General features: G+C 42.3%; 1 protein-coding gene across 6 annotated transcripts; it reads right to left on the bottom strand.

Annotated features, from left to right (window-relative positions):
- Positions 1–435: 435 nt before the first annotated feature.
- Positions 436–24,812, bottom strand: LOC103306697 (butyrophilin subfamily 3 member A3-like). 6 transcript variants are annotated; one of them, XM_065571672.1, is made up of 14 exons: positions 24,481–24,812; positions 23,253–23,323; positions 22,994–23,154; positions 20,785–21,135; positions 15,298–15,582; positions 13,664–13,762; positions 13,301–13,327; positions 11,854–11,880; positions 9,380–9,406; positions 8,826–8,852; positions 7,074–7,100; positions 4,894–4,914; positions 4,667–4,693; positions 436–1,707 (listed from the first exon to the last, which is right to left on the bottom strand). In XM_065571672.1, exons 3-14 carry the CDS (start codon positions 23,064–23,066, stop codon positions 1,142–1,144), a joined length of 1,557 nt encoding a protein of 518 aa, XP_065427744.1. In that variant the 5' UTR covers positions 23,067–23,154; positions 23,253–23,323; positions 24,481–24,812; the 3' UTR covers positions 436–1,141. The 6 variants fall into 6 exon arrangements, with proteins under 6 accessions (XP_065427744.1, XP_065427743.1, XP_065427746.1 ...); XM_065571671.1 differs by lacking the exon at positions 24,481–24,812 and adding an exon at positions 23,843–24,262; XM_065571674.1 differs by lacking the exon at positions 24,481–24,812 and adding an exon at positions 23,708–24,132.
- Between the last annotated feature and the right edge of the window lie 1,441 nt (positions 24,813–26,253).

Here is a 26,253-nt window from a genome sequence, read left to right as displayed (position 1 = left end):
TATCATGAGAGAGAGAGAGAGAGAGAGAGAGAGTCCAATTATAAGGACAAGTATTAAAATCTACTCTCTTTTGTCCTCCATCTGTAGAATAGTTTTGTTTTTGATTATTTGAGATGAACTGGGCAGGTGTTTTGGAGACACAAGGGGGCTTTGCTTCTTGAGAAAGTTCCTAACACTTTGTGACTCACCTTAATTCCTAAACTGCTTGAGCTAGTGTGGGGAAAAGTAGAATATGAAGCCCACGAGTTACATATAAAGTAAATACTTCAGGGTTTCTGAGGAACATAATGAATGTTGTGCTTCTTAAGCTAAATTAGTGACTCAGGAGTACCTACAGATTTATATAATGTATTAACAAAGCTACTATATGTACTGGGATCAATGGAGCCAAAGTTAGGGAATTATACCCACCAGTGAAATATACCCAGAGGCAGGTTCCATGTTTACTGAAATATGGACAGTTTAATAAAAAATACATCATAATGACAACACCACTCTTTGAGGTCTAATCACTTAAAAAGGCAGCAGAAAACATCTGAGGACTTCCAAGAGGGCATAAAGTTAGACTTTATACATAACCTTAATTTTTTTAATTTTCTGTATTGCATAATCAAACTCTCTCTTCCTAGTATTGCTTTAGATGTCACATGGGAGTGCTAATATGCTTTTGGGGATACAGGGTTTGTATTAGACATTTAATTTTTCTTCATCACCATTCCTGTATAACTCCTAACCAGCAACTGAATAATTGCAAGATTGTATCCTCTTCTTTTGGGTAGCCATCCATAATGGTGTCTTTTCTAACTATTGCTTGGCAATATCACTTTCATTTCCCCTCCATCTCAACACAGCCCCCCAAGATTTTGTCATTAAAGTATTTTCCTATTTTAAAAAAAATGCAACAGAAAGTTAAATAAAAATATTTCTATGAAGACAAGTCTCATTCCTTGCAGAATTTATTGATTTCGACTTCTGAGTCAACAAGCCTATGAAAAGCATTTTTCTCCTTTTTCTTCTGTTTTATGTGTTTTATTTTATCATCAATTTCTACTCTGCTTATTTTACTGTTTCTGGTGTTTCCCATGTTGACATTCCCTTCTCCCCTCTGTTTTGAATTTTACTTCTCTAAAGTAACTAGAGCTCATTTTTCCTTTCTCAGAGGCTTTAAAGGAACAGGGACTCTGATGGGATGGATTGCTAGCGGTTTCTGCTCGCCTGTGTTGTTCCTGGGACTGAGGAATGGGTAATACAAAATTTTATTAGTAAGCTCTGCAGGGATAGTTGTGATGAGGAACATCACATTTGCATTATAAAATGAGATTCTTCCCTCTTCCTGATCCAGTAATACACCAATCACTTTATATGCCGTATCCTTCTTTTCAATCTTATCATTTTTTATGCTTGAAAAAAAGTCTCCCTGGGATTTCTTCAGAGACCAATATCCCTCCTCAGGGAGTTTCTCTGCCTTCTCTCTTTTCACTCTGTCCCTCGCTGACTGACTAAGCACCCCCAGCTCCCAGTCCAGTTTCTCCCCCACCTCCACCTCCCAGTAGTGCCTCCCAGCCACAAACCCCTCCTTCCCCACCACGAGCAGGGCCCCGGAGGCTGCATCCAGCTCAGGAGATGCAGGTTCTTGCCAAACTCTTTTCTGATCCTCTGACAGTTTGAGTTCTGGGTGTTTGCAATCTGGATCGAGAGTGATGGGAACTGGGGAGAGAAACCGGAAAGGTCCCCTGGTTAGTAAAGAGTGAATCAGGGACACTCAGTGTAAAGAGAAGAGACAGGGAAAAAAACAGGGGAGAAATGAATTTTAAAATTACAAATTCATATAAATATCAGCATAACGGGTACGGTATGACAGTAATTTACACACTCTGCAGGCAAAGTCCAGCCCTGGGGAAGGGAGGGGGCATGGGGAGCTCTTCCTGTTCTTACACTCCAGTACTGGAGTAAGGCAGCAGGGGAGCTGGCTAAGGTCCCCGCTGTTGTGTCTTTGCTCCAAGGGAGCGTCAGCTGCTGGCTTTGGGCCAGGAGGAAGCAATTTCTGGAGGTGAGATACAAGCTGCTCCTTTGTGAGCAGCAGTAAGGAGCAGTAAGGAGCATATTGCAAACACATCGCTCTGACCCATCCTGCTCTGCTGTGGCTGAATGGCTGCTGGAGGTGCTATTCAGATGTTCCCACCCCTTTAGTGAAGGGAAGCAGGATACTTCCTATGTGTTGCTATGGAAAAAATAATTAGGAAGAGTACTAGGGGTCTGATCCTGAATTGTGCTGAGCTCTCTAGCCCAGCAAAGCGCATCAGAACATGAGTAGCTCCATTGACTGCAACTGCTTCCTTGGAACAGGTCAGAATGCTCAGCACCTTGCAGGACCAAACCCTATGTGCTATATAACGCAGGCACGCACGCGCACACACACACACACACACACACACACACACCCCTAAAGGCAAAAATCACACAATGCTCTGCCACATCCTAAGGCCACCACACTGACCGGAAGGATGTGAAATTCTAGTGTTATGTTACAAACCACAAGTGCTTTAAAAACTGTCTCAATGGGTGAATTAATCCTGGAGTGAAGTTCTATTCTGAAATAGCTTTATTTGTCTTTAAATAAGAGGCTTATTTCAGGCTTGAGGCACGGTGCATCCCAGAGTTCCCAGCATGAAGGGGAGCATCAAGCAGCACAGTCAATTAAGATGGTGCAGTTGGGTCCCCTGCTCTGCCTGGAGAGCTCTGGGAATGCTCACAGCAGACACACTGTTCTCCTGCCAGCTTAAACGCCATATGGCTAACACTGAACTCAGTCTTCTTCCCAAGACCTTCACTCTCCTGCCTTTCTCCACTGCTGGTGACAGCTCTGTCTTAACCCTGGTACACAGACCCACAACCTTGGTTTTCTTTTCACCTTGTCTCCCTGGTGACAAACCTTGTCTGTTTTTTACTTCACAACATCTCTCCCTGCCTATCTCTATGACTAAAATGCTTCTCCAGTCCTTGGTCATCTCATGCTTCCACATCTCCCACAACCTCCTCCTCTCTCACTTCCCCAACTTGCACCTCACATCCCAACTTTAATTTAAACCAGAAGAGGTCAAGTTAGGCTCCTCATCTGATTTGTGTCTTACTGCCTCTACTGTCAGTCACCTTCTTTAATCCCTTCATTGTCTTCCTCTTACCCTGCACATCAGGAACATGCTTTTCATCCATATCTTCAAGGCTCTGCACAGGGCACCTGCCTCTCCACCTTCATCTCTCACTATACCCTCTTTCACTCCACCAGATTCTCACCCCAACATTCCCTGTTTATTCTTCTCCCCCTCAGCTTTATGCCTTTTCCCACGCTTCCTCTTATTCCTGGTGATCCCTCTTCTCTTAGTACGCAAGGCACACATCCTCTCTACACTGACGTTTCTTCTTAGGTAAAACACCACTAATATTAATCCACAACAGCAAAATGCTGTTGCAGAAACACACACACACACAATCATGCTGTAAGACATAAGTATCATTTAGATTTTATCCATAACATGCAGTGTGTGAATATTTTTCTCTATTTATTAGGCACCAATAGAGAGAACCTGAGACATAAGGCCTGGAATAAAGGGCCTGGTATGAGACTTAAGGCCTGAACTAAAGTCAGGCCCTGCTGCTATAAAGCCAAGTTATCAAAAGTTTGGCTATGAGCAAAAGTCAGGCCCTGTTACAAAGCAGATGCCTGCTTGCAGGTTCACTATCCAATACATGAACTTGGCAAGAACAGGTCTGGCTTTGCAAAAACACAAGCACTCCTAGACACAAAGTATTCACGTAAACACATTCCAAATGGGTAGTACCAGAACACCCCAATAAAAGGTTAAAGTGTAAATACACTCCCCAAAGATAGTACCGGGACACACTGACCCCTCTTAAAGATAAGGTCAGGATGACAGTGTGATGGATAGAGATGTTTTGAGCAAACGAAGAGGTAAGAGGTAAAGGGTGGTAACTAACCGTGTCAGAGGGACAATACATAACATGTTTGTATCAGTGTATAAAAGAGGGGTCACAGAGGGGGTGTCTGTCTGGACTGGGGGGAGCAGAGAGTCCTGCCGCTCATGGAATCGAGTCCATTGTAACGAGCATGTGTGCCTCACTATCCCCATAGAGTATGCTGGGTGCTATTACCATACTTCATTGACAATAAACCTGGCCAAGTGTCTTCACTACTGAACCAAGTCTGTGGTCTTATTGGGCAGTTCGATCGAGGTCTGCTGTGTCAGCGATCTGCGCAGAGACGGCATAGCACACAGAGAGAACACACACATAGCCAACAACTGACCACAGGGCTATTCATGTTTAGAGTCATGCTCATGTTTAAACATTGTGCTGGACTGGGGCCTTCAACTGTAAAGTGTTCTTGACAGGGACCGGACCTTCCACGTGCTTCTACAGCACTGAGCTCGTCGTTAGTGCTTAACGGATAATTACTGCGGTTGTGAAACAGGTCAATACAATAGAATTTAAGGTACTGATGGATTGAGAGATATAACATATGTTTATATAATCTGTAAATATATCCAGTCAATGTACAAGGAATGATTTTCAATTCAAATATTAATTTGTCAAAGAAAATATCTCGTAATTTATAGATAACAGGTTTACTGTATGCACTGCAGCTTACCTGCATAGCTCTGAGCTCTTCTGAATTCTACAGAGGGAAAAAGCAATTACTGCCTTGATAATTACTGGCATAGTGAAATACAATGGAGTTTAAAATATCTTCTGTCTGCCTACCCATGTGTTTATAGCACCCTCATCTCCATGCTGTTTTAATCTAGTTAATACACAAGCAATAAATATCATTTTCATTTAAAGAATAAGTGGATAATTTAAAACCAATCAACTTACCCAGCTCTCCTGAGAATCGATCTGAAATTAAAGGAAACTCTAGTCACTGACCTAACTAGCTCTTTTCTGATACTGTTTTTAAAATTCTGAGAACTCTGTACAAACAATGCTTAGACAATGGGGCTCAGTCATGTAATTTTTTGTGTGCTAGTAGTTCTTTAACCATGGTAACAGTCCCATTCCAGTTAATGGAACTACTCACCTAAGTAAGAGCTGAGCTCTTAGTTTTAGAGCTTCTTTACGGGAAGAGTGGCAATCGCTTGGCCACTGAGGCAGAGATTTATGAGAGCTGGGCACCTATTTTCCTTAAGCTCCCTTGAAAATCCTAGGCATAAATGTTATTGACAATGATATGTTACAATCTCTGCGCTGTGACTATCAAAGACACAAAGCAGAGAGCAACGTTGGTTCATTCCATTATATAAATACTTCCCCAACATTTTTATATTCAATTGTCTGCAGTGCAGTCCCCCATTAACTCAGCCATTCAAAGTGCCTCCAGCCAAAAGTGACTACCGGGGTCTGTTTTTGTAGTTGTAGCGTCATAAATCTTACGTAAATTATTGTACCTGTATCATACAATCAGGCACCAGAAATAAACGTTTTCAGTTCTTAACTTAAACATCATCATTTACCAGTGCTATTGTCTAGCACTGTTGAGTCCTGCCTCACAATTTTTGTGTGATAGTGAAGTACAGTGTAGAATGTGTTAGCTCATATGATTGTTGTCTCCCTAACAGCAGTGTTGCAAAAACTAAAAGAACCAAATTCATCCCTGTTGCAGTTCCAATGACTGCTGCGGATTTAAAACGAAGATAATTTCTTTAAAAAAAAAACAACTCACAAGCATTAATATTGATAATCTCTGCACTATGGTTAGTGCACATACTATCATTATATACCTGAATCTGTGTAAGTATAAAGGTGTCATTGCCCTTAGCATCTAGGCTATAATCCTAAGGTAGACAGGGCCACAACATTTTAATGATTTTGCAAGTGCGTGTGTATCACCAGTGCCTTCTGCTGGCTGGAATCAGAACTGTTCAACTGCATTTCACAAGCCCTATACATCTTACAGTTATTGAAGACATTTGTTTAGCTGAAGCAGTAGGTGCCTGTATTATAGAAATAGGAGAGATCTGGGTTCCATCTGTGCTGTTGTCATGGACGTGCAAGTGGCCATGATGTGTAGAATAGTAACATCTGTAGTCTTACTTAGATTGTAATCCTCTTGAGGCAAGGGCTGTCTTTTTGTTCTGTGTTTGTACAGCACCTAGAACAATGGGGTCCTGCTCCATGACTGGGGTTTATAGGCATTACCATAATACACCTACTAAATAGCATACCACACCAAACACTGGGCTCTTGGGTTATGCCTGAGGATACTGGGTGCTACTGTAACTCACCTATCAAATAATACACACCACCTAGCAAGTGCCATGACTGGGATCCTAGATGCTACTGTAATTCATCTAATACATGTTGTACAGCTCCTCGCACAGTGGAGTTTGGCTAGATGTTATGGTAATAAATAAATAAATAAATAGATTTGTGCCCACAGTTTTGTTACAATGTATTAAGCAAGATAGACTCATGAGCAAAGGAGAATGTTTCTTAATCCCAAAAGAGTGGGGATAATGGGCCACATGCTTTGCTTTCAAAATACAAAAAGCAGGGGTCACACCGTGATATTAATAGGCAGGTTCAATACAACAAGAGGAAGTACTGTTTTCACCCAACACCCAGTCAACCTGGTATGTTGTGATGGCCAATTTAATAAATGGGTTCAAAAAAGGATTAGATAGATTTATGGAGGACAGGTCTATCAACGGGTATTAGCCAAGATGGTCGGGGATGCAACCTCTTGCTGGAGGTGACCCTAAATCTCTGATAGCCAGAAGTCAGGATGGAAAACTTAGGAGGGATCTCCTCAGAATTGGCTGTTCTGTACACTCCCCCTGAAGCTCTGGTACCGGCCACTGTAGGAGACAGGATAGCGAGCATAGCTTTGCTATGACCCCGTAGGGCAGATCTTATGTTCCTGAAGTAGAAGCAGAGTCTCACAGGCTGGTATTTGACCACATTTACTGGGCTTCACCTTCCAGATGCCCTAGACAGACTCACCAGAACATTCACCTTTTTATTCTAAGGCAAGTAACAAAACAGACAAGTTTTCTTACCAGTATTTGCTTGTATGTCTTCAATTGCTGCAAAATAGTAATTAAAATTAGTGCAATGAACAGCAGAGAGAGAGAGAGAGAATAAAAACTGAGAGAGTGATCAAAGAGTCAGTGATCCATGGAAAATGTTGTGAAAACTATTCATAGGGAATTCTGCTATTACACATGCATAGCAGGGATCCTGCTAAATTCTCACTCAATATTTAATAGCCATCTGTTTTTACGACTCAGTCTCTGTGCCATTTATTTCAAACAATAGAGTGCAAAACACTGGAAGAGGCTTTGAGTGATCTCTGTCATTATTTTTATTATTTGTAGCTTGCCAACAGCATGCTACATGCTTTAAGACATTCAACTTAACGAGCCTCCTGCCACTAAGAGCATGTCATGTACACTGACAATTTCCTGTAGAGATGAAGGATGCTATGCAAAAAGAGTGATTGACAGAGATGTTTAGCAGAGTCCTCTTAGTTAGTTCCACAATTAATCTTCAAATGCATGTATGTTTGTTTAATATTTATTTTATCTCATTATATGATGGAGCAGATCAGGTTTTTTTTGTTTATTTCAGAACTGTGAAGAAATAATAAATGGAAAAAGGGGAAAATTGGAAAAAAATGTTTGTGAAAATTGTTTCCATTTTTTCAAGCAGCTCTACTTTGTGGAGCTCGGGTTCACAGGCAAAAGAAGAGAAATGTGTTTTAATAAGAGACTTGCAGTTATATAGTGTGGAGGCACTTTGGATCATCATTGGTCTGTGAGGTTTAAAGCACAGGGGACACATGGGAAGAAATCATGGATGAAAAATGGAATGAAATTTGCAGTTGCAGGTGGAGCAAAGAAGGTGCTGGAGGAGAGAAGAGAAACTATTTTGGAGAAATCAGACAGGAGATGAATTTTAGGACAACAATCTCATCTTTTATGTAGATTGCAAGGGAAAGCCAGTGAAAGAATATTAAGAGAAGGGTGGACTTAGATCAGGGGAGAAATTAGGTGACTAGTGAAGCAGAATTTGGGTCAATAGAAAGTGGAAGGGGATGAGGTGAGGGTCTAGCAGGTTGTAAATGTGGATGTTGTGGTGGTCAAGCTGAAAGCTGGAGAAGGCTTTTGGTGATGGAAATTGAGTAGAATGAGCCAATGTCATTGTGGAAGAACACAAAATAGTCAAATCCTGCCCACTCCATCAACCTACGGGAAAATGGAGAGAGAGGAGAAGGAAATGATGGCAAAGCTGCATTCCAAGGGCGATAGAGAAGGGAGGAAGAGAGCAGGGATTTTGAGGAAAATAAATTCATTTTGTGGTTGCTAGTGGCAAGACAGCCTGGGAGTGGTATCTGAAAGGCAGTCAGAGATGTGTGACTGAATGGAGAGAAGAGATAAGAGGTGAAGAAGATGAACTATGAGTCTTTGTTTTAGAAGAGCGAGTATAAGCTGTGTGTTCAAATGATGTCCCACAGGGAGAGAGAGCATAGGAGAGGGTCAAAGGCATAGAGACACCAGTAGAGAACTCTCTCCAGTCCCTAGTAAGGGAGCAATGATTATGATGTCGGTAAATAGGCAGCTATGTATGATCACCTTTTCTAGCGTTCAGCCCCATTTATTAATAATCTCTGACAGTGATTGAAAATAAAATACATATAATAGTCATTCAAATAAAAATATGCTGCTGTTCATTCTTATAAAGCAGCTTATTTTCATTTATGGCAAAGCTCTGACTGTCTACACTGAGCGTTTTAATAAAATGAGACTTACCTATTCGATCTGTCCTTTTGTTTGTCTCTAAAAGAGTAAATGAATGAAAAACAAGAACAAATGCATGTTACTGGGATAGTGATTGGCTTTAATTGAGACAGTTCATGGATTCCAAGGGTAGAGGGGCCATTGTGATCACCTAGCCTGAACTCCTTTATAACATAGGCCAGAAAACTGCCCCCAAATAATTCCTGGGGTCCTGGGTGAAAAGCTGTGAGCTGGGCTGTGACACTTTATTCCATATTATTCCATTGTTAAACCAGATTCAAGTCTTTGCAAAATGGATATGAAAACAATTTCTAAAATAATAAATAACCCATGAAATTTTTAAAAAAATCTAAATGTCTCCACACACATCCAAGAAAGAGCATTTCACTTGGAAATGATCTGCATTCAATTATCCATATTTAACATTGAAAATCTAAACTCATATAAGAACTTGACTGGGCCTGTTCACCAGACAAAAATACTTGGGGATGGTGGCCTTTCTTCTATACGTGCACATGAACACACATAAGAGAAATGACAAACCATAAGAGCATTTGCATTCTCACCTAGTGTGGAGAGCAGGCGTTCTTTTTCTGAAAGAAATTATATGTAAATATCATTGTAAGATAGAAGGCAAATGTTGTTTAGTCTATTTTATGGCATTTATGAAATATGCATTACACTTTACACCTATATCTATAATTTACTTTAAAATAAAATCATTCATACAGTATGGGTCAAATTCTGCTCTCAGTTACACTGTTGCAAATCCAGTGTAAACTCACTGATTTAATCCATGAGCATATCACAATGTTTTTTACTTTATTTGAATATTTGTATAGTTCACTACATTTTTAGGTGTAACTGAAAATGGGACTTTTTTGTCAAAAACACAAGATTTTAAAATCCATATGCAACAACCAAAAGTTTAAAATGTTCAGGCAAAAACCAAAACTTTTTTGTTTTAGAAATGTGCAGTGTTTGTATGAATACTCAAAAAGAACAGGAGTACTTGTGGTACCTTAGAGACTAACAAATTTATTAGAGCATAAGCTTTCGTGGGCTACAGCCCACTTCTTCGGATGGCTGTAGCCCACGAAAGCTTATGCTCTAATAAATTTGTTAGTCTCTAAGGTGTCACAAGTACTCCTGTTCTTTTTGAGGATACAGACTAACACGGCTGCTACCCTGAAACCTGTATGAATACTGTAAGTTTTCCATAGAACATAAACACTTTCCAGAAGAAAAAATATTGACACCTCCCCCACCCCCCACCCCCCGCCTCCAAAATTTTGACCAGGCCAAACTTTGGACCTTGTTGAAAAATGCAGTGTTCCCGTGATTTTGATATATCTCTCACATACAGCCTTAGACATTAGAATATATTTCATTGACAGAGGAGTACTGCCTTGGACAAACGGTTTATCTCAGCCAACATAATATATTAACATAATCTGCCTAAATATATCACAATGAAACTATATAACCAACCAGTATCAAACAGATCCCCATCATTCATGAATCAAAATCTATTAATACTTTTTTGAAGTAAATTACATAATAAATTTTCATGCTCAGATTGTACTTACATATGAACGTTTTCTCGTGTTATATGATAGTCTAAAGATTAGTCTTGTTTAATCTATCACATACAGTTATTCAGTCATTACATATATTGTACTTAGTTTAAATTATACTTTGAGTGATTTACTCTTGGTTCCTTCCTTTCTTATTTTTTGTAGTGGATTAAGATTCAGTTTTTAAGTTTTTCGTAGTAGTTCATATCCACTTTTGATTGATTTTACTTTGGTTGTTTGTGGTAACATACAGAAGCTGATTTTAATTTTGATTTGATAGGAGATTAGCACCTGAGTTAAGAGTTCAGTGAGACTACTTGGGTATTTAAAATGGAGCAAATGCTTAAGTATTATGTTGGATTTCAGCCTAGGCTTCTTTCACTTAAATGCATCAGTGATCTAATAATGTTCCTCTAGTTTGAAGTTTCTTTTGAGAGTACCTGCGGAACTGAAATATGGAAGCTCATGAGACTGGGAAATGACTTTACTGTAATTTCTTCTTTTTTCCCCTTTCCTTTCTTTTTCCCCCCAATATGAAATTTTATTTTAAATTTTCTTGCCTTCTGAAAGACAGGGCAGCAGCAGGTCTAGGTTTACTCATAATTACCCATACTTAGTGGCTTTCTAGTGATTATGTGTGCTACATTCCCTATGGAGAGAAGTTGGCTTGCTTGATAGCAAAGCTCACTCACAGCAAAATTCTCCCCGGTGCAGAATGAATATCTTAATTCCTATTTAAGACCTCACACTAAAATTTAAGAGAGACGTAACTCATGCACAAGACTAGTGTTGGCTCTCTAAGGATGTGGCTACACTAGAGAGCTTACAGTGATGCAGCTGGATCGGTGCAGCTAAGTTCTCTAGTGTAGCCATTCTAACTGACGGGAGAGAGCTCTCCAGTGGGTTTAATTAATCCTCATACAACAACCGGCTATAACTTTATCAGCAGGAGAAGCTCTCCCACTGACTTAGTGCTGTCCACTTATGTCGGTGTAACTTACGTTACTTAGGTATACTTAGGAGCTTATTCAAACCCCTAAGTGACATAACTTGTTGATTTAATTGGGGTTGGTCCTGCTTTGAGCAGGGGGTTGGACTAGATGACCTCCTGAGTTCTCTTCCAACTCTGATATTCTATGATTCAATGATTCTGTGATAACTTACCGACATAAGCTGTAGTGTGTACATAGCCTAAATCTCACGTAAGCCTTATTTTGAGGGCATAAGTAAGTCTTTAGTGGCCAATAGCCCTGGTGTAATCCCTTAGTGACAGATAGATTCAGAGATTCTTATATTAACAAAAGTCCTAGTCCTCAGTGATTCCTTTACCTGGGTAAGGACTGATACCTCTGTGGTTAATGTCTTGGAAAATTTCAGCATTCTGTGTAATATTGTCTCCATGAATCTGACTCATGGAAATACTCCTAACACCTTATGTTATATCACATCAAACATATATTTACCTTCTTCCATTGTTTTCTTCTCAGTTACTGCAAATACATGGAATCACATTGCAATGTTAATTACTCTTATAAGTTTCCCAAAGCCTTATTTCAACCACAAAACAGTTTTAAAATACAGGACCAGTTTCTTTCCATTTAGGAAAAACCTGATTTAGGAGACAGGAACAGATTGTTTCACTTGAAGATTATCTCCTCATTCACTGTAGTGGAAGATGGTTTCTTCCAGTTCACTGATTATGCAGAGAATCTGACGACATAAAGCAATGGATGGCCTGTCATCTGTGAAAAGGTCAGGATGCTTATAGAGACCCCTTGCCTCTGCACAGCCCCCGAAACCACGTCCTCTGACTTTACAGGACAGCTTCTGAGTGAGCCAGACAAAGCCGTCAGTAAACAGGATCAGATATCAACTGGTACAATGATTGGGGTGGGAAAAGAGAGGTATCAGAGTCAAGTTTTGGGAGAGCTGAAAAATTAAGGAAGGAGTCCAAAACAATTAAGTGTTGGTGATGTGAAATAAATAGAACTGATCTGCTGAAGAAGACTAAAGTGAAACTTTAATTGAGGAAGAAATTTTTTTTACCAGAGAAATATTATGGGATGCTGAAATTTCTAGGATACCCCATGAACACCCACAAGGGAAATGAGTGATCAGAGGAGCTAGACGCTCACCCAGCTTTTTAAATAAGTCCAGGTCTTGCCCTAGTCCTGAATGAATCTTGTGGACCAAGAGCAAATCCACTATGGCCAAATATAATTCCCGGGCAGACAACCAGCAGGAGGCAATCACTCCTGTTTCCAGTGCCTATGTTATAAAAGGCCTTGAATTTTATACTTTACCTAGTCTATATTGGAGGATATAAGTGATTTCTTCATGTACATGAGCAACCCTTTTCTACAACTGTTAATGATTCTGGAACAATGTCCACATAAGGATGAATGGCAGAAGGTGAGCCTGAATGTGATCGATTTTAATAACAAGATCTGTCTATAACAGAAGGAAACAAACTTTCCTAATGAGCCACTAATGGCAATAGTCGCTGTTGCTCATTCCTGAATATAAACCCCAACTCCTATGAAATCATTGGATGCATACTGCAAACGTTAAAAGCACACAGTTGTTGACCACAATTAAAACAGAACAAACCCACCCATCTCCTGTAATTTATAAACAGCTTCTCAGATCAGAACAGCAACTGTTACGTTAAACTTTTGTTCTAAAATCAGAGAAATGTAGGGGGTGAAAGGGACCTTGAGAAGTCATCCAGTCCCACCCTCTGTGCTGAGGCAAGAACAAGTAAACCTAGACCATCTCTGACAAGTGTTTGTTGAACCTGTTCTAAAAACTCTCCAGTGATGGGGATTCCACAGGCTCCCTGGGACTGTGTCAAAATCAAGATATAAAATATGTTTATATTAATTTGCATTCACCTGCCTAGTTACTTACCCGAGCGAGATGTTGTGTCATTATTCTCTGAAAAAAATTAAAATGCCTTTTGAAAATGAGATATTTTTCATAGCATCCTACAATAGTTTTGATTGAAACAGTCACTGTCATGAATGCTAAGTCTGATGTCTATTCTGACCTTGAATATATTTATATGTGAGGAATTTAAAAATTGTCTTTCAGAGCAAGGGACATATCTGGTAAGGAATTATAATGTACAGACCCTCATATTTAATTTTCTGAATCTGCCCCTAGAAAATTCATTTCAGTTTTTGTTTGGCTTTAGTATAGTTAAAGAATTCCATATAATCTGTTGAAACATTTTCACATATTTATTGAAAAAACATACAAAGAAATACTTACTTTTCAACTTATACCCTACAGCAGCAATAAGGACTATGCTAAGAAATAAAATGACCAGGAAAGCAGCCATCCAAGGGGAGGTGGCTGGGAAGAAAACATCTGAAAAATAGATGAAAATATCAGTTACATTCCAATAATTCTTAAGAAACATCATGAAAATTATAAGGCCAACCAAACAGAGTCTGTCTGAGGACCCTGATGAAATCAGATTTACATTAAAAGATTCTGCACATCTTCAAGGACATCATGTAGAACAGAGCTCTGGGCTCCTCCAATGTGTTCTGGAAAAGCACACACCTTCAGGCACACCCAGCTCACCTTACTCATGCAGATAGAAACACCTCAACATTGGCATGTCTCACATGAATAAGGTTCGCAGGATTTACCTCAAATACCCTTTCAGCGCTAGTATTCAGACAGAAATTGTATGCATATTTAATAAAAGGTTTTAATCTGCTCATATTTAAGTTAGAACTTGTTCTCCATCAGTCCATGAAATGGTGAAAGTCATACCCACGCTACCTCATGGGCACAACCCTTGCTGCTTACTAGGGAAAATGCAAGATGCATCTCTTTGCTGTTGCATTCCCACCAGAAATAGTATAAAATAAGAAGAAAGGCAGAAAGATCATCTACTGAGGAAGGGAGATAGAGAACCTAAAAGTAGTATCCTTTGGTGGAGTTACTCAGGTTAATGATATAAACCATTTCTCTGTATGCATTAAAATTAATTAACCCTGTCAACAGCCATGTGAAGTAGGTAGGATAAATATCATTACCTCCCTATTGAGATGGGGAAAGTGAGAGAAGTTAAGCAACTTTTCTGAGGCCATAAAGCAAGTCAGTAACAGGGCTTGAACTCAGTACAGAATCCCTGTACTCAACAGATACAAATGGGACAACTTACCTGGGTGAGTACTTTGAAGTATGAGTAAGGGCTATGGAATCTGCCCAATAACCATTAAATAATAATGAAAACTTAAACTCAACGTTAATGTGGAAAAATTAAGCACACAAGAATCAGGAGAGGCCAAAATGAAGGTCATACACACCACCTTAACTTTACTCTCTTTTTTCAGTGATGCACCAGTACATTGAATGAAACAGTTTTCTGTATCTTTTAGTAATATTGAAAATGCCATGCAACTTTGTTACATATTCACGTGCAATGAAAGCTATTAGAACACTGGATTGTTATGTAGAAAGAAAACACTTAATGTACTTGTGCAAATTATGATTTTTTAAAGTTTTAACACAGCTTTATCTAAATGGGTTTTGTTGGAAAATGACAGACAAGTATTTAAAAGGAGATAGAAGAGATAGGAGTTATCAGGCATTTCAATGGTAGATCTCAAAACATTGCACAAAGGAGGTCAGTATCATCATTCCCTTTTATGGGGAAACTGAGGCACAGAACAGGTAGTTTATATGTCCAGTGTCACTGAATGGGTAAGCAGCACATTGAGGAATAGAACTCAGTCACCCTAAATCCTAGCCCAGTGCTCCATCCACTAGGTCAGACAAACTGGGCATTTATTTCTTACCACAAAGGAGAGAGAAAAACGGGACCCATCTCATTAACCAAGCATCCTCTTTATTGCTCCTTAAAGTCACTGATCCCAACGTGCACTCACCTGAAATCAGGACTCTAGATTCGCTCGCTGTTTTTAGCATGTTGTTGATTATTTTGCAGGAGACTTCATTGTCTGATTCTGGTTCTATGTTAATGGAACTTTCAATAATGTAGGTTCCAGCAGGTGTCTTTGTGTTGATGGTGGTCGGCTTTTCTGTTCGGTTCTGTCCTTTACTGTCTAGCCACAGCACTTGGGGCTCAGGGAACCATCCTTCCGATTTGCAAGTGAGGCCGATCCCCTGAGCTGCATAGTTGTCCAGGTAAATGGAAGACTCACCACCCCTAGCTACAAAAATGGAGTAAAAACAATATTTAAACTTTTCATGCCTTTCACAAACAGACCAGAGCCTGGGGAAATTGCCCCCAAGACAGCACCTTGTGTACAAAAGCAGCCTTTGAGGTCCATCAGAATTTGGGAACTGAACTTTTCATTAGAGGGAAATTCCAGCCTCTCTTTACTACAGAGCTTTTACACAGGTTTCTCCCCTCATGTAAATCTGAGGAGCTTTCATCATCAAGTTCAAACAAAGATGTTGTGCCTCAAAGTGCACTGCAGTCAGTAGTACCTCAAGAAAACTTATTTTCCTTGATATTATTTCAGAATCTATAAGAGAAGTGAAATCCTGTGTGGACACACTCTCTCTCTTACTCACTTGAGGCAAAGAGGTTGAGAGAACCAAGTTGCTAAGTGAGTTGGTTCACTAGACAATCTTGCTAATAAGCATTTGAGACCAAGGGTATGTCTACACTACGAAATTAGGTCGAATTTATAGAAGCTGGTTTTAAAGAAATCAGTTGTATACAGCCGATTGTGTGTGTCCCCACATAAAATGCTCTAAGTGCATGAAATCGGCAGACGGCGTCCACAGTACCGAGGCTAGTGTCGACTTCCGGAGCATTGCACTGTGAGTAGCTATCCCACAGTTCCCGCAGTCTCCGCCGCCCATTGGAATTCTGGGTTGAGATCCCAATGCCTGAATGCTGCAAAACAGTGTCGCGGGAGGTTCTGGGTACATGTCGTCAGGCCCCTCCCCCTCCGTCAGAGCAACGGCAGACAATCGATTCGCGCCTTTTTACCTGGGTTACCTGTGCAGACAACATACCACGCCAAGCATGGAGCCTGCTCAGCTCAGCTCAGCTCACTGTCACCATATGTCCTCTGGGTGCCGGCAGACGTGGTACTGCATTGCTACACAGCAGCAGCTAATTGCCTTTTGGTAGTAGACAGTGCAGTATGACTGGTAGCCTTCATTGGCGATCTGGGTGCTGGCAGACGTGGGGCTGACAGACGTGGGACTGCATTGCACACAACAGCAGCCCCTTGCCTTTTGGTAGAAGATGATATATTACGACTGATATCCGTCGTCATTGTACTGCAGTGGCTGTCAATCATGGGCACCTGGGCAGACATGCTCAGCCCTATCGAACAGTCTCGACGATGATAGCTATCAGTCGTAGTATGCTATTTTCTGCAAAGCTCCCAGAAGATGCCGAGGGCTATCAGTCATGCTGCACCGTCATCTGCCAGCTTAAGATGTAAAACATAGATTTGTTCTGTATTCATTTGCTTCCCCCTCCCTCCGTCAAATCAACAGCCTGCTAAACCCAGGATTTTGAGTTCAATCTTTGGGGGGGGGGCATTCTGTGTGACAGTTGTTTGTGTTTCTCCCTGATGCACAGCCACCTTTGTTGATTTTAATTCCCTGTACCTGTACGCCATGTCGTCACTCACCCCTCCCTCCCTCCGTCAGATACTAGTTTCGCGCCTTTTTTCAGACCAGACACCATAGCACTGGGATCATGGAGCCCGCTCAGATCACCACGGCAATTATGAGCACTATGAACACCACGCACATTGTCCTGGAGTATATGCAGAGCCAGGACATGCCAGAGCAAAACCAGGATCAGCCGAGGAGGCGATTGCAGCGCGGCGACGAGACTGATGAGGAAATTGACATGGACATAGACCTCTCACAAGGCACAGGCCCCAGCAATGTACAAATCATGGTGTTACTGGGGCAGGTTCATGCCGTGGAACGCTGATTCTGGGCCCGGGAAACAAGCACAAACTGGTGGGATCACATCGTGCTGCAGGTGTGGGACGATTCCCAGTGGCTGCGAAACTTTCGCATGCGTAAGGGCACTTTCATGGAACTTTGTGACTTGCTTTCCCCTGCCCTGAAGCGCCAGAATACCAGGATGAGAGCAGCCCTCACAGTTGAGAAGCGAGTGGCGATAGCCCTGTGGAAGCTTGCGACGCCAGACAGCTACCGGTCAGTCGGGAATCAATTTGGAGTGGGCAAATCTACTGTGGGGGCTGCTGTGATCCAAGTTGCCGGGGCAATGAAAGACCTGGTGATATCAAGGGTAGTGACTCTGGGAAACATGCAGGCCATAGTGGATGGCTTTGCTGCAATGGGATTCCCAAACTGTGGTGGGGCGATAGACGGAACCCATATCCCTATCTTGTCACTGGAGCACCAAGCCACCGAGTACTTAAACCGCAAGGGGTACTTTTCAATGCTGCTGCAAGCCCTGGTGGATCACAAAGGACGTTTCACCAACATCAACGTGGAATGGCCGGGAAAGTTACATGATGCTCGCGTCTTCAGGCACTCTGGTCTGTTTCGAAAGCGGGAGGAAGGGACTTTCTTCCCAGACCAGAAAATAACCGTTGGGGATGTTGAAATGCCTATCGTGATCCTTGGGAACCCAGCCTACCCCTTAATGCCATGGCTCATGAAGCAGTACACAGGCAGCCTGGACAGTAGTCAGGACCTGTTCAACTACAGGCTGAACAAGTGCCGAATGGTGGTGGAATGTGCATTTGGACGTTTAAAAGTGCGCTGGTGCAGCTTACTGACTCGCTCAGACCTCAGCGAAAAGAATATCCCCATTGTTATTGCTGCTTGCTGTGCACTCCACAATATCTGTGAGAGTAAGGGGGAGACATTTATGGTGCAGTGGGAGGTTGAGGCACATCGTCTGGCCGCTGATTACGCGCAGCCAGACACCAGGGCGGTTAGAGGAGCACAGCAGGGCGCGGTGCGCATCAGAGAAGCTTTGAAAACGAGTTTTGTGACTGGCCAGGTTATGGTGTGAAACTTCTGTTTGTTTCTCCTTGATGAACCCTCCGCCCCCCCATCCAGTTCACTCTACTTCCCTGTAAACCAACCACCCTACCTTCCCCTCCCCGCTTCGAGCACCGCTTGCAGAGGCAATAAAGTCATTGTTATTTCACATTCATGCATTTTTTATTAATTCATCACACAACTAGGGGGATAATTGCCAAGGTAGCCCGGGATGGGTGGGGGAGGAGGGAAGGAAAAGGACACACTGCAGTTTAAAACTTTAACTCTTATTGAAGGCCACCTTCTGATGCTTGGGCAATCATCTGGGGTGGAGTGACTGGGTGGCCGGAGGCCCCCCCACCGTGTTCTTGGGCGTCTGGGTGAGGAGGCTATGGAACTTGGGGAGGAGGGCTGTTGGTTACACAGGGGCTGTAGCGGCGGTCTCTGCTCTTGCTGCCTTTCCTGCAGCTCAACCATACGCTGGAGCATATCAGTTTGATGCTCCAGCAGACGGAGCATCGACTCTTGCCTTCTGTCTGCAAGCTGACGCCACCTATCATCTTCAGCCCGCCACTTGCTCTGTTCATCCCGCGATTCAGCCCGCCACCTCTCCTCTCGTTCATATTGTGCTTTTCTGTAGTCTGACATTGACTGCCTCCACGCATTCTGCTGTGCTCTGTCAGCGTGGGAGGACATCTGCAGCTCCATGAACATATCATCCCGAGTCCGCCGTTTTCTCCTTCTAATCTTCATTAGCCTCTGTGAAGGAGAAACATGTGCAGCTGGTGGAGGAGAAGGGCAGGGCAAATTAATCATTAATCATTAAACACGCTTGATTTTAAACCATGTGTAATATTTACAAAGGTACACTCACCAGAGGTTCCCTGTGTGCCCTCAGGGTCTGGGAGCATGCTTTGGGTGTGTTCGGGGGTTACTGGCTCCAGGTCCAGGGTGATAAACATATCCTGGCTGTTGGGGAAACCGGTTTCTCCGCTTCCTTGCTGCTGTGAGCTATCTTCATTGTCTTCATCATCATCTTCCTCGTACCCCGAACCCGCTTCCCTGTTGCGTGTTTCTCCAGTGACGGAGTCATAGCACACGGTTGGGGTAGTGGTGGCTGCACCCCCTAGCATGGCATGCAGCTCCGCGTAGAAGCGGCATGTTTGCGGCTCTGCCCCGGACCTTCCATTTGCCTCTCTGGCTTTGTGGTAGGCTTGCCGTAGCTCCTTAATTTTCACGTGGCACTGCTGTGCGTCCCTGTTATGGCCTCTGTCCTTCATGGCCTTGGAGACCTTTTCTAATATTTTGCCATTTCATTTACTGCTACGGAGTTCAGCTAGCACTGATTCATCTCCCCATATGGCGAGCAGATCCCATACCTCCCGTTCGGTCCATGACGGAGCTCTTTTGTGATTCTGGGACTCCATCACGGTTACCTGTGCTGATGAGCTCTGCGTGGTCACCTGTGCTCTCCATGCTGGGCAAACAGGAAATAAAATTCAAAAGTTCGCGGGTCTTTTCCTGTCTACCTGGTCAGTGCATCTGAGTTGAGAGTGCTGTCCAGAGCGGTCACAATGAAGCACTGTGGGATAGCTCCCGGAGGCCAATGATGTCGAATTCCGTCCACACTACCCCGATTCTGACCCGCTAAGGCCGATTTTATCGCTAATCCCCTCGTCGGAGGTGGAGTAAAGAAACGGGTTTAAAGGGCCCTTTAAGTCGAAAGAAAGGGCTTCATCGTGTGAACGTGTCCAGGCTTAATTCGATTTAACGCTGCTAAAGTCGACCTAAACTTGTAGTGTAGACCAGGCCCAAGTCTATAGTTTTTAAGGCCAGAAGGGACCATTATGTCAGATTGCTTTTACAATGCAAGGCTTAGATTTCACCTGATTGTTTCTGGGTTGAGACCAGTAGTTTGTGGTGATATCTTTTGGAAAGATAACCACTCCTGATATAAAAAGGATGGAGAAGTGACCAAATACCTTTGTAATCTGTTCCAAGGGTTAATTAGCCTCATTTTTAAAAATTTAAAGCATATTTCCAATTTGAAATTTGCTGACCGTAAATTTAGATATTGTTTTGCATTTTTCTGTGCGATTAAAAATCCTTCCAATATCTGAAATCCCTTCCCCGTGCAGGTAATTATAAACTGTGATCAAACTGCCTCTTAAACTTCTCTTTGTTAAACTAAATAGATTGAGCTTCTTTAGTCTCTCACTGTGAAGCAGGCTTTCTAGGACTTCAATATTTTTGTGTCTGTTCACGGAAACCGCAAATCGTTCTCACAGCTCTTCTCATTCCTGACATAACTGAGATGACTACAAAAGAGCTTCACCAAGAATTAATTGAGCTCCTTCTCTCTTTCTGTCAATAACAAAAGATCTGGTAATAAATGATTCAATATTATCTTCACTGACCTGTCACATGCAGTTCAATCACCACCTCATCATACCAGTTCTCAGAAACCACTCGACACATGTAATTCCCTGCGTCAGAGGCCTGGACATTCTTCAGCTTTAGAGACATGTTTCCTGTGTTCATTTCATGGTGAAAGAACTCTGTTCGCCCCCAGTATCTCTCATCCTGTTTTTCTTCTTTGTTTCCTCTGTTATAAGAACTCACAGCTATACTTTCCTGGGGTTGAACCAGACTCCAGTGGAGAGTGATGTCCCCAGGGATACTCGTGGCTATCACTTGGCAAGGGAGGGTAACGTCTTCTCCAAGGAATCCAATAACAGGCAATTCAGGGTGAATGATTTTATACTCCCCTGTAGGGAAACACAGATATATATTTTCTCTGTTTCAGATAATTAATCAATGAATTAACTTTATGATGTAGAAGCAGCCTGAGGGGAAATGAGAGGGTGATAAGGTTCCTGCCCTGAATTTTACAGTTGTATTTTCAGTTTTTAAATGTTGAGTGGGATAATGAAATTGGTGCTTCAGGCTGTGATTTTAGGCACCACGTGGACCCTTATTATCCCTGCAAAGTTCACTGGAGTTCTGAAGAACTTTACCCAGTTCAGCTGGATCAGCTACAGTTCTGCCAAGCACCCAGGATCCCACATTGCCATATGCAGGAATGGGCCTCCCTGCTGGGCAGGAGCCAGCAATCCTTGCAAAGTGCCCCAGAAGTGAAACAGCCTCTTCAGGCACTCCTGGGTGATGCACATTTCTAGCCATGCAAGTTGCTGACAAGGCCGCTAAAGCACTCCTGTGGCTGAGAGCATCCTAAGGGCACTCTTAGGAGTGCTACTGCCAATGTGGGATCCAGGCTTGTATTTTCGCTTGAGATAGTATTTTGAGTTTTGCTTGCCTGTTTGAATTTTTGATACACACATGTTCTTATTAGTATATGTGAACAAAGGACAAAGACTCTGTGTATGTTGCTTCTGCCTAGCCAGATGGGTTTGTTAGTATAACGGGAACAGATAAGAGACGTTAAAGTGATACTGGACATGGTGGGAGTATGATGTATGAGCACACACTTGAAGACTGCCTCAACTTCTATCTCAAGGCAAGGTCAAGCAACCAGTCAGGAGGGGCAAGGGAGACTGGGGGGAAGGTAAAACACTAAAAAGCCAGAGAAATGTCTGCCCCTGACCGTAGCACAACCCCACTCCTTACCACTCCCATAGGGATACTAAAAGGAGGGACGAAGACCCAGACCCATGACCCCCCAAAACAGAACATGACCATAACTTGTAAGGGGTTGGACTGTGGGCGTGCATTTCAGGTATAATGATGCCTGCTTAGGAGTGGGGAGTCAGGACACTGGGAAACAAGGCTTTGTGGCATCAGAATTACGGTACACACGCTTGCTGGAAACTAACACCAATAAACATCACATTGCCTGCACTTCAGACTTCTGGTCTTCTGCTTTCTGTCTGCATGACAAGAACCAGGGGAGAGGGTGAAGGGAAAGCCCTCTAACAGGCACATCTATGCTGCAGTTAGGCACCCGCGGCTGGTCTGCACCAGCTGATTCGTGCTTGCAGGGCTTGGGCTAAGGCGCGGTTTAGTTGTACAGCTCAGAAATCCAAGGCAGAGAAAGATGAAGTGACCTGCCCAAAGTCACTCAGGGAGTCAATAGACAAGACAAGAATAGAACCCAGGTCTTCTAACACTTAATAGTGTGCTCTAACTAATAAACCAGATTAATCAGAAACGGGACTTACAACTTCTAAAATAACCTCTGAAATAATTTCTTATTGATCAGTGAACAGATGTTTCATCGCAAAACCCATGTGGACCAGTGTATGATAGATAGAGATGAATCTTACATTTATATTGGGCAGCCTGTTGCTTGGCTGATGGCAAATAAACTTCTTTGCCTCTGAATAGACTTAGGAGTTTCATAGTGTTATGGGGGATTGGTAGCATCCCGTGAATGACATTGCTCAGTGAATAGTCTGAGTTGGAATTGCAGATGGCAGTAGAGTTGAGCCATCTCTATGTACATTGGGATGAACAAAGAAGTGAGATGCACTGCACTGACAAATGAAAATGTTAGACACTATTAAAATATAATGAAACCTTAGATTGTTGACACCCATGATTTTTTCCCTCACCCTGGCAATGATTAATTACTTCATTAAAATAAATTCAACAAAGAACTTTGTTTACCTCTTATCAAGTAGGGTGTCTGTAGAAAAGTCAGTATGTGAATAGCTGTCATCCACTGGAATAAGGAATCCATTGCTGGGCAGAAATTCAAAACACCAATACGTCACCAAACTCCTCAAAAGGCAGCATGCTGGGCAGGTATTATGAGGTTCTCCCAGGCCCTTAAAAGACAAGCACTATATGTTTCAGGGTTTTTGCTATACAAGAAAGAGCAATTCATTAGCGAGCAATGCTGTAATCCATATTCCTATTGACTGACCTTTCGTTTTGTTATTCAAAAAACATGTCCAAATCAAGTTTGTTACAGAGGTTCAGAGTTCTGCCCAGGTGCTGAACAAATAAAAAATAGTTCAGAAAATGTTGTAATGTTACATGGGTCAGATCCTTAACTTGGATCATTGGGGCTACATCAGTTACACCAACTGAGGATCTGGCCTCAAATTGTAAAGAAGGTAGAACATATCTCTGTCTCATCCTTCAAATCCATTTCTCCAACAGGATAGAGAGACTGGATACCTTTTTACATGTTTTGAACAACAAAATGACAATTAAATTAATAAGCCCATTCCATTAAGTATAATAGATTGACAAAAATTCCCTTGTCTTGAAACAACTTCCTTCTAACCACCCTGCTTAAACCTCTTTAATAGAGAGGAATGTCTTAAATTCTGTGGTGTGTAAACATAAAAGTGTTCATAGTATGTTCAAAAATACCTGAAAATGGTAGTCAATTATCCTCCATGTTGTTTCAGATCAAGAATCTGACTGTAATTTCCCAATTAAATTAGGCGGCTGGGCTCGCAATAATCTATCTCTCTATGATCATTTTTTGCTAAACTGATTTCTTACCTGCATAGCAGGGTCCTACGTGCTGTACATGGATTGTGGCTTTGAGGAATTATTCAGTCTTCATGGATATTTTTCCTTGCAGTTGAAGTTTGTACTTCCAGTTTACACATTTATGTAGTTATTTATTAACCAAATACAATAGTAAAAACGAAAGCAATTTTCCTTCAAAAAGCAGCAGGCAGCCAACCTTGAATGTGATCAGAGTATGTTAACCCTGACTGCACAAAAAAAAGTTAGATGCCTAAGTCCCTATTTTAGACATATACGTCCTGGTTTCAGCACCTCTGTGATGTACTGTGCCCCTTCCCCTCCCCATCACGAAACCATGCAGGTGCCTAAAGTCATTCGGCTCTTAAGTTTCTACAGAAAAAGTTCCCTCTGTATCTATGTTCCTGCTTCTGCTCATGTGCACTGCAGCTTCCCTCTAGCCTGCCAGATGCTTATCTCTGGCATAAACCTGAGAGCAATACACAGACCTGGGGAAGATCGGCAGCTGACCACCTATGTTGTGGGCAAGGCCCAAGTGGGTCGGTGTGCTCAGAGGCTGCCTATTAGATTGGGCCACTCACACAAAATAGTCCCTGGGGTAGAAGGAGGACAACCCTCATAACATTTATCCCACTGGTTAGGGTACTCACCTAGATTATAGGAAACCACTGCTTGAGGTCCCCTCTTCACCTGCAAGGCAGAAGGGATTTGAGCTGGGATCTGCCATCTCTCAAGTAAGTGCTGTACCCAATGTGGTATGGGACAATCTGGTGTGAGATTCCCTAAGTCTCTCCTTTTGAAGCTGTTCCACTGATGGTCAGGGAGGCTGGATCCTGCATCTCCCACATATCACATGAGTGGTTTAATCACCGGGCTACAGAGCCATTCTTATGTTTGCTTTTTGTCTCTCTCTGTGGCCCACAAGGCTCTTTAAGATTTGAATGATGGAGAGCGAGAAAAAGAAAGCATGGAAAATTGATCATAACTCCATAGTCTGCTGGCTAGCTCACTCTGGCAGGATGTGGGAGACTCAGGAACCAGTTCTCCTGCTCCAATGACTCATTATTTATCTACAGTGGAACAGCTTCAACAGGAGAGCTTGACTATCCTGTAGCCCAGTGATTAGAGCACGCCCTGAAAGGCAGCAGAGCACTATTCAAATCATTGCTACCTCTCAGAAGAAGGGGGACCTAAACCAGGGGTCTCCCTGCTCATCAGGCTGGCTTTTGTGAATCTCAGTGTAAGGCTCCTATCACTCTTCATTCAGTGTACAGGAGATTAGGTCTGAGCTCCAGGTCTGTGTATCACTGTGATTTTCCAGGGTGCCTAGAAGTTAGGTGTTGTGATGCTGAACATCACATCACCCAACTCCTTTTGTGCATTCAGGCCTCACTCACTGGGATGTTTAAGAAGCAAATACAGAAACTGGGATCCACTTCTAAGTGAAAATGTGGCTCTCAGTGCTAGAGGCTGTTCTTTATCAGCAGCAATAGGTTCCTTTTTCAGCTGCTCTGACTGATTTGTAAAACTCCACTTTTGAAGTCCCCTCCTGACATCTTTTCCCCCAGGCTTCTTCACTTTTCCCTAGGATAACACAGTTCAGGGAGCAGCCCTCCATCTACACACCTACCTCCTGAAACTCAGCCACCCAGAGAGTCATTCCACTGAGTAGAAAGAGAAAACCTCCTGTTTGTTCATACATTATGTGAATCTTAAACCCCCCTCTGCAAAACCCAGTATTGAGGGTTGGTGATTTGAGCTGGCTGGGAATTTATGAACAACATTTTTCTTGTGCTTGTTGAAAAAATGTCATTTTCTCAAAAATGAAACTGTGTAGAGGAAAAGCTAGATTGTGATTAAACCTTTGCTGGGTAGGTTGCTGAAGTCTGGGATGGAATTTCTGTTAAAAATGAATGAATGATAAATACCGACCACAAATTAGGTACTAGCCCCATGTCATGCTCCCTTGAGCAGCTCACAACTGAGTGCCTATCTCAGGGCAGACAGTCAGAAAACAAAGGCACATACCCCAAACTGATGGTAGGTTCTATAATTAGTTTTCACCAAGCCGTTAACAAGTGTGAACTCCTGGATGACTATACCAGTCTTACAATGGAGACACAGACAGTCCCCATAGTCTCTCCAGACTATATTGCCACCCAGACAAACTGAACTTTGTGACAAAAGGTTACTTAAACCTAAAATCACACTACATCAGATTTCGCTCAGTCCCTTGAGACCAATCACTACGCCAGACTAATTGATACTCCAGATCTTACACCAAAGACAAAGCTGGTAGCTAATTCTAGAATAAACTAACTAAAGTTTTATTAGATAAGAAAAGGAAGTGAGAGTTATTGAGAGGTAAAAGCAGTTCAAATATAATGAGAGCTGTGTCATAGTCTATAATACTAAGTCATAGG

The sequence above is a fragment of the Chrysemys picta genome, chromosome 17 (genome assembly GCF_011386835.1).
Source record: "Chrysemys picta bellii isolate R12L10 chromosome 17, ASM1138683v2, whole genome shotgun sequence".
NCBI lineage: Eukaryota > Metazoa > Chordata > Testudines > Emydidae > Chrysemys > Chrysemys picta.
The sequence above is the reverse complement of the archived record's forward strand: the minus strand, read 5'-3'. Positions and strand labels throughout refer to the sequence as shown.

What these genes read in the sequence shown, in the direction of transcription:
- LOC103306697 (XM_065571672.1), bottom strand. Translation starts at nt 23,066, where the DNA reads ATGGATTCCTTATTCCAGTGGATGACAGCTATTCACATACTGACTTTT. An exon ending in ACGCCTGCTCTCCACACTAG is followed by an intron (nt 8,853 to 9,379) that starts GTGAGAATGCAA and finishes TTACTCTTTTAG; the next exon opens with AGACAAACAAAAGGACAGAT. An exon ending in AAGAGCTCAGAGCTATGCAG is followed by an intron (nt 1,708 to 4,666) that starts GTAAGCTGCAGT and finishes TTCTCTCCCCAG; the next exon opens with TTCCCATCACTCTCGATCCA.